Genomic DNA, 12,196 nt, shown 5'->3' with positions numbered 1-12,196 from the left:
TGTTTTAAAAATTCAGGCTGTTAACTGTCCCTAGGATTTTGTAAAGATTCTGGAGTTTTTCCCTAATCTCTTTCCATTGCTTTCCACAACCTCTTTTTAAGAGTGGGGATTTTCTTCCAAAACACTTTTGGATCTTAGTGTACTGTAGATGGAAGTTAGTATTTTGAGATATCTGCCAAGTTGGCTAATACTTTGGAAACTGGATCAAGAAAGTACAACTTTATTTATGCTCTGTGGATATATTTTTGGAGGAAAGAAAGGAGAATGTTTAATCCACACCTGTAGCAAGACAATGTTTGTTTAAGGTGACATTTTAGAAATGGTGTTTGGGTCCCTGTCCATCCCAGTTCACCTGTATCTTTGGTGTCATGAATTCATAGGTGGGTTTAAAGAACAGGCACCTCCAGAAAGAAAGGGCCAACTGGATGGCAGGAGGAGAGCACTTGAATCCCCGCCCTTCATGAAAGACCAGCATTTCAGGCTGGTGTTTCCACCACTCGACAGAGGCGAGGGGCCTAAGGAACCTTCCTATAGGTAGCCCCTTCCCCTCTCCTTTCAGTCTACCTGCAGCGCAACCCACCCTCCCACTCTCAGTTCAATATGAGTTTAACTGGTTGCACTAGGGCTGGGTAGTAGGGTTTTTTTCGCCTACCCCATATTGAAGCTGTGGGGAATAAAGAGGGAGGAGGAGGTTCCCAGGAACGGCCTTCCAGTAAAGATCGGCTGGGATAGCAAACCATTAATGTGGTGCCCCCGGGATCAGGTGTTTCGCCCATTGGTTGGCTTGGCAGGTAGTCTGAGAATGAGACCTGGCCTCACACCATTACCCATGTCGCAGTGCCCCCTCCCACAACTAGTTACTTAGCTCTATTACCAGTTTTTCTAATTAGGTCAATAAATGGCCCATGTATTTCTCCACATCTTGTGTCTGGTCTCTTTATTTTGCGGTGACGATTCAAATGCTTCACAGAGCTACCCAATATCTTCTTTATGTCTTAGTGGTGAAGAATATTTTCTTCCATCAAGCTGTTAATTATAACATATAATCTCTCCTTGGAGGCACTTATCTTATTCTATAGCACTTCATAGCCAGTCTCATCATCCTGGGTTATACATTTGTTTCATGCATTTGTGCAGTTACATGTGTTACATACATTTTACGTGGCACATGAAAAAAAATGTGAAAGAGTGCTTAGTCATATGTGCTTGTTTCTGGTTCCTTTGTAGTGTGCTGAATGCTTGAAATGTGCTTTCTGTCAATAGTAAAAATGATAATGAACACATTCTTCTGGAATGTTTTAAATCATAACTGGACAATGTTTTAAATCATATCTGGACATTCCTTCATCGCAATTTTTTTCCAACGGCATATATTTCGATACACTAATATTGTAGAAAGGTTGTAGTTTGACACCACTTGAACTGCTGTGGCTGAGTGCTATGCAATCCTGGGAGTTGTAGTTTTATAAAGTATTTAGCCTCCTCTACCTAAGAGTCCTGATGCCTAACCAAACTATAATTCCCTGGATTCCATAGCATTGAGCCATGGCAATTAAAGTGGTATCAAATTGCACTCATTCTACAGTGTAGACATACCCTTAAATCCTGGAAAGCATACACATTACATTTTCTTACAAGCTGGAATAAATGAAAATGACTAGGTTCCTCATTAAGTGGTTACTAAATTAAGTTGCAAATGGAAGCCATACATGTACCTCTCACAAGTAGTAGAAAAATTGTTTCATGTAGAACAATATGAATTGTCAGAGGAATCAGGAGATAGCACAGGATAGATTTTGAAATAGATTTGCAGTCAAGAGATTGGAAGACATAGCGAGACATTGTGTAATGTTCTGGTAAAGCAATACAGAAAAATGATAAACCTTGGAAACTTGGAGAAAGGATCAGATAAAGTCATAAGGGTAAGACAGGATATGTAGAAAGGCTACCAAAAGTCATGGTGGGGAAAATGAAGAAATAAAAAATGTAGGATCACAGGTCTATGGGTTGCAGGTAGCAAAGAACTGAATGAATGATTGCAATATTTTGTTTGCCCTTTCCCCAAGATATAGTAGCAATCTGCTTACAAATTTACCTAACTATTTTTATTCTGCATATATATTATCTGTTCATTGTATATAAAAATCCTCAGTTCTACAACACATAAAGAAGTAGAGAAACTGGAAAAAACTAGATAATAGGAAGTGCATTGAAGAATATACATAATGAAAGTGTACTGCTTTGCAACAATAACATAATTTAAAAAAATACAGCTGTGCAAAAAATATATTTAATAGGTAAGAGCTAACTGTAGGAGGACTACAGTTTCTGCCCTATTAATTCATGATTCACCCTAGACTTTATAAGAGGAAAATCATTAACTCTTTTGCCATCATCATATGTCCCAATCACCTCGCACTTCTGTTAGAATGCATGAGCATGTAGTAAGCAAAGGGGCATATGGCTCTGTAAATTTACAATGGAATAAATGTATATGTATTTGAAATGACATATTTCTTTCAAATGTTTCACTATCAGTGTTCTTGATTGAGTTAAAGGCCATGACATTCAATGGAATGTCTCAACAATACAATGCAGGCACATTGCATCCCATGGCAAAATGTAAAACATTGAATGTTGCTTCAGGTAAAGACAACACTTGGCAAGGAATGATGTAGTGATTGGGCCTGAGACTGTAATCATGACAGAAACTGAAATTTCGTAGATGTTTAAAGGCAAATAAAAGGCACAATACATGTACCCTGTTTCCCCTAAAATAAGACATCCCCAGAAAATAAGACCTAGTAGAGGTTTTGCTGAATTGCTAAATATAAGGCCTCCCCCGAAAGAAAGACCTAGCAAAGTTTTTGTTTGGAAGCATGCCCGCTGAACAGAACACCAGAGCATGTAGGATTGGTAAATGTACCTACCATAGAGTACCATGGAAATAATGGTAGTAACAAGAAATTCTTGATAGGATTCACAGTTTGTCTGGTTATGCTGGTTTGTGATGACAACTACTGTACAGTATATAATGTTCATTTTTTTGTTTAACAAATGTGAATTCTTCTTCATGGAAAAATAAGACATCCCCTGAAAATAAGACCTAGAGCATCTTTGGGATCAAAAATTAATATAAGACACTGTCTTATTTTCGGGGAAACACGGTATTATTGTGACGTCTAGTGATTTGTTACTGATTCATTGGGAAGAGTGCCACCTGCTGACAGTTGCTCACAACAATTTAGCTTTTTTTCTTGCAGGTCTCCAACAAGAATATTGAAATATGTAGAATCAAATGTCCCCGTAATAATAACTTACTTGTGCTTGATGAGAAGCTATGTTTGTGTAGTTGCTAAAGCAGGCCAAATAAAGGCTGAAGATATTTACAGTGTAGATATAGGAAAACCTAAAAAAAAGTTGTTTTAGTATATGATAAAGGTTGCACTTCTGCATTAATTATTGTGTAATATTAACAAAACCGCAGTAAGAGTGCATCACATAACCACAACCAATGGCAGAAATTAGATATTCGATTCTTCATAATCTTCTTATGGGTTATGTCAACATATGTAATGGATGAAGTAAGGATGGGCAAAAGTGTATGAGGAAAAGATAATTCAGACAAGTAAGTCATACCATGTGCTGCAGGGAGCGAAAAAAGGAGGAAAGGAAAATAGGTCAGAGATTAAAAATCCTGACTTGGCTTGTTTTGATGAAGAGGCCTTCTTATTTTATGTTAATATGTGTCTGTTTTAAACAATGTGAAAGCTGCTAAGTTACTGAAGGAAATACTGAGTCCAGATGTTTTACAAAGTAATACATGTTTCATTAGAAAAATTATTTAGCTTTTATAGATTGTGCTTATTTATGTGAAAGGTTTCATATGGAGATGAATGAGTCAAACTAAAGTATTGTCTTTAGTTCCCAGCATGTATGCTGCAACATTGAGCCGCGGTGGTGCAATGGGTTAAACCCTTGTGCCAGCTGAACTGCTGACCTGAAGGTTGGGTTGCTGTCCTGAAGATTGCTGATTCGAATCTGTAAGACGGAGTGAGCTCCCGTCTGTCAGCTCTAGCTTGCGGAGACATGAGAGTAGCCTCCCCGCAGGATGGTAACACATCTGGGCGTCCCCTGGGTAATGTCTCTGTAGATGGCCAATTCTCTCACACCAGAAACGACTTGCAGTATGTTCTCAAGTCACTTTTGACGTAATAACAAAGGCCACAGCATTGGCTCAAATATCGTAGTTTGTATTCCTGTGAGCAGAGTGTAATGACACTATGTTAAATTTCCATTTAACATTTAATTTCTATTTGTAACCATTTTAAAAACTCATTTATAAATTAGTCCCCTCCGTCTTTATTGTCATATTGAACCACAACCTTGGCAAATATTAGGGAAGTCAGGTTGATTTTCTTTCTAGATCTGAAGTATGTTTAAATTGCTGTAGCTAATGATGTCTAAATTACTTTAGCTAACCAAAATTTCAGTTTTATTACATTAGAAGCATTTTAACGGATCCTTTTCTTATTCTTAAGCCTGCTCATTTCCTTGTCATTTTATATTGCATTCATTGCATTATGTGTTTTATCTAAGCTGGCTTGAATTCTCTTTTGAAAAAGATGGAATATAATTATATTAAAGATTTCACTACTTAGGAGCCACATTCAGGCTTTTTTCTGCTCATAGGGTGTAATGTAGTGTAAAAGCGAGAGTCTCAAGAGTTTTATCTAGATGGACAGTGAGTCAGAATAGAAGGAGGTGCTTAGAAAAAGTACTATGCACTGCGTGGGTGCATATTTCCTATCTCAAGATCTGGTCAGAGCCATTGACTTAGATATCTTTTAAGAAGTTGGCTAATGAATGACAAGTCTAGCTAATAGTCATGATAACTATATACTCCATGCGTATGTTTCTAAATAGTGTGTTCCTAACTCAGTTGCTGTGGAATATGGGCAGGAAAGGAGTATTCTTACACTCATGTCCTGCTTCTTTCAGAGATTGCTGGTGTTTTATGTCTTCAAGTCTTTCTGACTTATGGTGACCCTATCATGGAGCTTTCCTGGCAAGATTTGTTCAGAGGGAGTTTGCCATTGCCTTCCTGCAGGATTAACTACTAGACTTTATGGTCTGATCCAGCAAAATTCTTTAACATATTTAAAGATTCAGTAGCAGAATAATGTTGAACATGATAATACAACTGGATTGTGACTAAAATGGTTATTTTGGTGTCAGTTGTAAAACTTATACAAAAGACATAATATAATGGCTTTGATCTGATAATGGCTAGTCACGCAGTAGTTCTCAACCTGGGGTCCCCAGATGTTTTTGGCCTTCAACTCTCAGAAATCCTAACAGCTGGTAAACTGGCTGGGATTTCTGGGAGTTGTGGACCAAAAACATCTGGGGACCCCAGGTTGAGAACCACTGAACTAGTGGAAAGAAGTGATATTTATCATTTTGCACTGTCATCCATCTGGAGCTACCATGCTATATCTCATACCATTCTTGGAAATCCCCAATATGATTCAAAATCATCCTTCGACAGAATAAAGGTGCAGGAAATCTGCATTCCATGAACGTATTCCCTAACGTTTGAGGTAGTATGTCCAAAATAACACATGCAGCTGGAGATATTATTTTCTTTCCACTCAACGCAACTCCCTAATGAATGAAACAACTAGCTCAACAGAGAGCTGAGATCTTTTATCTTAATGTTCATAAATTCAGTCAAATTTGTTGATAAGATAGGGCTGGCGATAGTTTTAACTTCAAATTAACTCTCAATTTCTCTTTCCTGCTCTTTCATTTACAGGTTCCCAGTAGCACTGTAAGCTATGGCTCCCTTTTTAAGAATATCGTTCAACTCTTTTGAGCTGGGACCAGTGCAGAATCAAGGGGAGCAATTGCAGCCCTTCTGTGCAATAAAAATGAAAGAGGCCTTGACTACAGGTAAAACAATTGGTTTAATTTACATTATTGGTATTCCTTCTTTTAATTATTATGTCTCTCTCCTCAGAGTCTAATCTGATTTACGTATGTGTTCAACATACAAGTTCAACAAATAAAGTGTTAAATGTAACTGTCCAGCCCCCTTACCCATTGAAAACTATTCCATCTCTGTATATTTTGTTCAGATTATAGTGCCTGGTCAACATTTCATTCTCTTGATGTACAACCTGTACTCAAGAGAATGAAATGTTATGACACGCCCATTTCTTTAAGAGTGATCCATAGTTTTAAATAAATTACACAATCCAAGGCATCCCTGTTCTTGGTTTAAATTTTCCCTTTGACTTCTCAGATCTTGTGAAAGAGACCTGTCTTTCTTTTCTCTCTCTCTCTCTCTCTCTCTCTCTCTCTCTCTCTATGCCTGCCATAGATGTGGGCAAAACATCAGGAGAGAATACTTCTGGAACATGGCCATACAGCCTGGAAAACACACAACAACCCTATTTGGCTACTAATAGCTGCTTCTTGTATTTCTCCCTAACAGTGTCCCTCACACCAAGGATTGCAATGTTTCAAAGTTCCATTTCTTTTACTATGTCTAGTTTCCCTCAATTAATGTTTCTCACACACCCCTGTTCCTACGCTATACGTTGTATAGCTTCAAATTTTCCTTTCACTTCTGAGCATGCCAATCACTCAATATCTTTACAATTTTCTTATACAAGGAATACTCGGAGGTGGTTTTTCTAGTTCCTTCCTCTGAACTAGAAAAACTGCAGCACTTGATATTCATTGGTGGTTTGCTATCCAAGTACTGGCACTTGGATATTTAAGGTATTTAGGTCTCTCTAACACAGCTCTTTAATGGACTTACATAAATATTGTAATACCTACAGCACCCCTAACGTTTTCAAAGGCAGGCCCATGTATTGCTGTGATTCAAAGGATGGTTGCCAGTGCAATTGTTCCTGTCCAGGAATGGTTGAAGTACCTACTTATTGAGTATTGTGTATTACAATTTATCTTAATCTCTAGATTAAATAGAATTACAGGGGAGGAAGGAAGACTGGAATGTACTTTTTATTAATGGAAACATCTGAACTGAGCAGCTATTAGTACAAAGGGCCCCTGTATCCAGGTAAAAGCCTTTTGACAGAAGTAGAGGAGATAAAACAGAGCCCTGCAGAATATCCTCAGGTGGCTATTTGTGAACATTTGAGGAATTCATTTGGCAAACTGACATCAGCCTGCTTGTCAAATGTCTAATTTATAATGTTGGTTTTGGCAGGCCTTACCTAATAAAGACAAAATGAGGTACTGCTCTTTACTACTGTTTGGACAGTTCATGCCGAGAGCTGTGCACTAACAAAACTACATCAATCTGAAGTTTGACTGTGAACTAAAATCTCATGTCAGAAGTGTCACTGAATATTAAGGGATTGGTTTTCGACTCCATTATGGTGCTACTCTTTGGTCTGGCAATGGGAAGATTTTTACCTAAACTAGACCTGTACATTTTTCCAAGAAGAAGCAGTCTTAGTCATGATTGTGATCTTCCCAAAGAGTATAGACTATTATCACATTGGACAGTTCATTACTAAAAATACGTTAATATGTTTGCGGAATTACTACTCTGAGCTTTACCATTCTTTCAACATGGGTGGGTTACTATTCCTTGGCTTTAATTTAATTAAGTGAAGATCATCGCTTTGTTATTATAGTTCTCTCTGTAGTGAATATTAGTGATTGTTGTGGTAATTTCTCAATCATATCTTTCTGTGGTGTTTCCAGAGAGAGGCAAAACACTCATTCAGAAGAAACCTACCATGTACCCAGACTGGAAATCATCTTTTGATGCCCACATCTATGAAGGGCGTGTGATTCAGATTGTTTTAATGAAGGCAGCAGAAGAGCCATTATCCGAGGTGACTGTAGGTGTCTCTGTTTTGGCTGAAAGGTGTAAGAAAGGCAATGGGAAGGCAGAATTCTGGGTGAGTATGATGGTGCCATGAAATTAATTATTATTTTGCCTGGCCCCATATAACTTAGAACCAGGATATCTAAACAAGCTTATGAACCTGCTCAGTGCTCAGGATTGTCTTCAAGAGTTATTCCTCAATATTTTAGGATGGGCAGGGATTGGGTCTTCTCTCTTGCTGATGCCTTGTTTATGGATTTCACTCGCTCGTGATATCTCTCGGAGTCCTGTATTGTTAAACCTCAGACTCCAGAGTTTACAGATATATACCTATATGGCTGAGATTTTCAGTGCGCAGCTATGGTAGTTTATTGCAGTTTTGTGCATTGTGTTCCTTTTTACATATGATAATTTTGGTTTTTGATTGAATTGCTTAGTTTATTCTCTTTATATATTCCTGGAAATTCAAAAATCAGAACATAAATGCTTTTTAATAAATAAGTTAAAATGGAATGAAATCCTGTTGTTTACATTCATTTAGCTTTCAGGAATAGTCCTGTCATTTACACTAATGTTGTATAACTTTTAATAGTGCAACCTTGCCGTTAAGATGGATACTATTATCTAAGTCTGCATTTTTCAGATCACAAGATATTGAGATTTTTTAAATCTTGTACAGAAACTAAAATAGCATTTAAATAGCAGAGTCCTGAAGTTGGCTTTTTTAAAAATACTGTTAGAAACACCTGTTTACGTGATAGTTTACACATACAATAGAGTCTCACTTATCCAGGCCTCCCTTATCCAAGTTTCTGGATTATCCAAGCCATTTTTGTAGTCAATGTTTTCAATATATTGTGATATTTTGGTGCTAAATTCGTAAATACAGTAATTACAACATAACATTACTGCGTATTGAACTGCTTTTTCTGTTGATTTGTTGTAAAACATGATGTTTTGGTGCTTAATTTGTAAAATCATAACCTAATTTGATGTTTAATAGGCTTTTCCTTAATCCCTCCTTAATATCCAAGATATTCGCTTATCCAAGCTTCTGCCGGCCCGTTTAGCTTGGATAAGTGAGACTCTACTGTAATTGTTTTTCTCAGCTCTGATGGGTAGTTAAACGTAGCATAGTTTATGAGTGTAATTTCATTACATGAAATGTAATGTAACATTTGGTCTGAAATGGAGTAACCTTGGCTTTTATAAGCTTCAGCATTTACTGTAAGGGTAGTTGTGTAAAATATATGGCAGTGTTCACGGGCCAGTGGATTAGACTGCATTTTGCCAACAGTGAGCTTCATTTCTAATTTATCACAGATATTTTAGAGGTGCTTCGAATCATGTTTGGATAATTTGAAGAAGCTCCCTGTGGCAAAGAATGGGAAATAATTACGTTTAGGTTTGTACAAAAGCTATATAAATCTCTGTAACAGTATAGTTTTTGAAGATCTTATGTATTCTTAGTCACCAAATGATGTATAAATTGTCATGTCAGTTCTTCTTAGGAACCCCAAGGTATCATCAATGTTGTCTCTGTGAAATACTTTGGAGGAAGGAGCATGTTATCTGTGACTTTGACTTCTGTGTCATATTTAATTCTGTGTTTAGAGTGCAGCAGAGCTGATAGTAGTGATTTAGCATAATCGGCATGTAATCTATGTCTTTCTTTCTTAGCTTGATTTACAACCGCAAGGGAAAGTATTAATGGCTGTACAATATTTCCTTGAAGATGGAGGTAAGGAAAAGATTTTTTTTCCATTAATATAAAATATATTACTGTAAAAAGATGACTCCTACTCTTCCTTCCATTTAACTCTATTTATATCCCACTTTGTTACATGCACAAAATTATTAGAAATATTGTATTAAAATTTCCTGTAGGCTGTGTGTATGAGACCTATGGGAAATATAAATGAATTTTGTGTTTAGATTTGGGTTCCATCTCCAAGGTAGTCCAAAAATATTCAAAACACCTCTAGTCCCAAGCACTTTAGATAAGGAATACTCAACATGTAGTTTGTCGCCCTGGGAAATATAGACAGCCCATGGCTTGCACCTTTCCCTATCATGCATTAAGTCAGTCATAACTTTTAAAATAAATGCTTATGTAAGTACAAAGGATGGATTCTGGCCAGTCACATGACCCTCCATGTATTGTTGGACTGTAAGTCGCAGTAGCCCAAGCCAGTGTAACCAATGATGAGGAATGCTAAGAGTTGCCATTTAACTTCACCTAAGGGCCACATGATTGTCACCCCACACTTCGGGTTAGGTATTATGCTATATACTCATAAGTATATAAATGTTAGTTGAATAATCAGCCCAAAAAGCTGGGTCGACTTATTCATGAGTCGATGGGAATATTGTACTTTAACTGTGTATTTTTTTTTCAGTGAATAGAGGGGCCATAGAAGTACCAACCTCCTCTACTCCCCCATAGTGCTACTTTTGGCCATTTTGGTCTACACAGGGACATTCAAAATAACCCCCCTGAGACAGCATTGGTACCTTCCCCTCATTGTAGAATTACCCTCGACTTATCCATGGATCATATCAAAATCCCTATTTTTTGTCCCAAATCCTGCGCTAACTTATACATGAGATTGACTTATACATGAGTACTGTATATAGGATTACTTACTTGTTTTGTACAAGTACAGGATAACTTGACAAGTGTGGCTCCAGTTGCTTGTATATGTCTTTATCTATATAACAAAGCATTAACTATTAGTCTCATTCTGAATTTTTACCCCAGTGGTTCATGTTGATAGGATCCATGGGAAAGAACTGAAGCAGAGCAGAATTGGATTTGGAGATGATTGTGAAGAAACCATTTTAAATTGATCAGGGCTGGAACTGTTTGAATATGAACCCTAAGGGAGTGATGATATTGACAGTAACTTTCTATGGGAATGTTTCAAGAGATGACAACGTGCAGTTCTATCCTTGCCTTCCCATTGCTCCATAAGCGCAATTGAAATCATCTCCAAGAGTATCAAGGATTTATTCTCCTCCATACTACACATTTTCTCAGTATCTTAGCAAAATGTTTTTTATTATCAACAAGTTGCAAGGCCACACACTGGCAGCCACTTTTTTCAGCAAGGGCAGCACCTTTGACATACAATCACATTCTCTGTTTTCCTCGGAGATTGCACAGGGTTTGGATCTTTTCACTGCTATCATTTTTTTTGCATACTACTTGGGCTGTACTAGGTCTTGCTGAATACCTTAAACTAGCATATCTGGATCAACATTAGCATAATAATAATAATAATAATAATAATAATAATAATAATAATAATAATAATAATAATAATAGATAACCCCCCTTTATCCACACTGCAATCCAATATCCTCAGTATCCATTGTTTCACATTTGCCCCTGGAAGTGTTTGTAGACCTCTCTATGTCCTGCAGTGCTATTATATAGCATGCTACCATAGAATCATAAAGTTGGAAGAGACCACAGTGGCCATCTAGTCCAACTCCCTGACATGCAAGAAAATACAATCTATTTGCATTTACCATTATCTGCTTTAAAACCTCAAGAGAAAGAGACCCCACCATGCTGCAAGGCAGCAGCCTATTCTACCGGTGAACAGCTTTATTGCCGATGTTTAGGTGGAATTTCTTTTCCTGCAATTTGAATCCATTCCTCTGTATCCTAGTCTTCAGAGCTGCAGAAAACAAGCTTGCCCACTCATCACTGTGATAACATTTCAAATATTTAAACATAGCTCTCAAATCCCCAGCTCTATTATAGTCAAAATATGGTTTCATATATCCACTAGGATGTGTGTGTGTCTTGGACAGGGTCAGATATGGGACAGATGTGGGGTCATACCACATTCAAATATTGTATGCCAAACTCACCAATTCGATGTTCGCCTAACCCATAAAAAAGAGGGACATTTCACCATTGAATTACCTTTTATGGTTTGGTAAAATTTCCACTACATCAATTAGCCATCATAATGTTCTTTTAAATACCTTTACGGTTATTTGGGGCCACTTTTAGTTTAATTAAAAGTTTTCAATCTGTTAATTCAATGGAAGAAATTGATTAAATGCTATAACCAAAAAAGAGAGGCTAAGAGCTGGAAAATGTAGCTAGAAGAATAAAAAAATTATAATGTTCTTAATTTAGTTTGCTATGCACCTCAAGTTTAGGACTCTAGTCTTCTCCATTCCTAGCTCCGGGTATATACAACCTTTGGAAAAGAGAGAGCTTATTCTGTTTCAGAAAATTATTTGTTGCACACATTTCATAATATACTATTGGCTCTTTTTTCATTGTTGTGCATGGACACACTT

General features: G+C 37.1%; 1 protein-coding gene across 1 annotated transcript in view; it reads left to right on the top strand.

The window, feature by feature from the left end:
- The window catches only part of prkcd (protein kinase C delta), a 74,072-nt gene that overhangs the window by 28,362 nt on the left and 33,514 nt on the right, over positions 1-12,196 (top strand). The window contains exons 2-4 of the mRNA XM_003217655.4: positions 5,819-5,955; positions 7,747-7,946; positions 9,554-9,614. Coding sequence (XP_003217703.1) covers positions 5,841-5,955; positions 7,747-7,946; positions 9,554-9,614 — 376 coding nt within the window. The 5' untranslated portion in view covers positions 5,819-5,840. The remainder of the gene's footprint in view (positions 1-5,818; positions 5,956-7,746; positions 7,947-9,553; positions 9,615-12,196) is intronic.

This window comes from Anolis carolinensis, chromosome 2 (genome assembly GCF_035594765.1).
Source record: "Anolis carolinensis isolate JA03-04 chromosome 2, rAnoCar3.1.pri, whole genome shotgun sequence".
Taxonomy (NCBI): domain Eukaryota; kingdom Metazoa; phylum Chordata; class Lepidosauria; order Squamata; family Dactyloidae; genus Anolis; species Anolis carolinensis.
The sequence above is the reverse complement of the archived record's forward strand: the minus strand, read 5'-3'. Positions and strand labels throughout refer to the sequence as shown.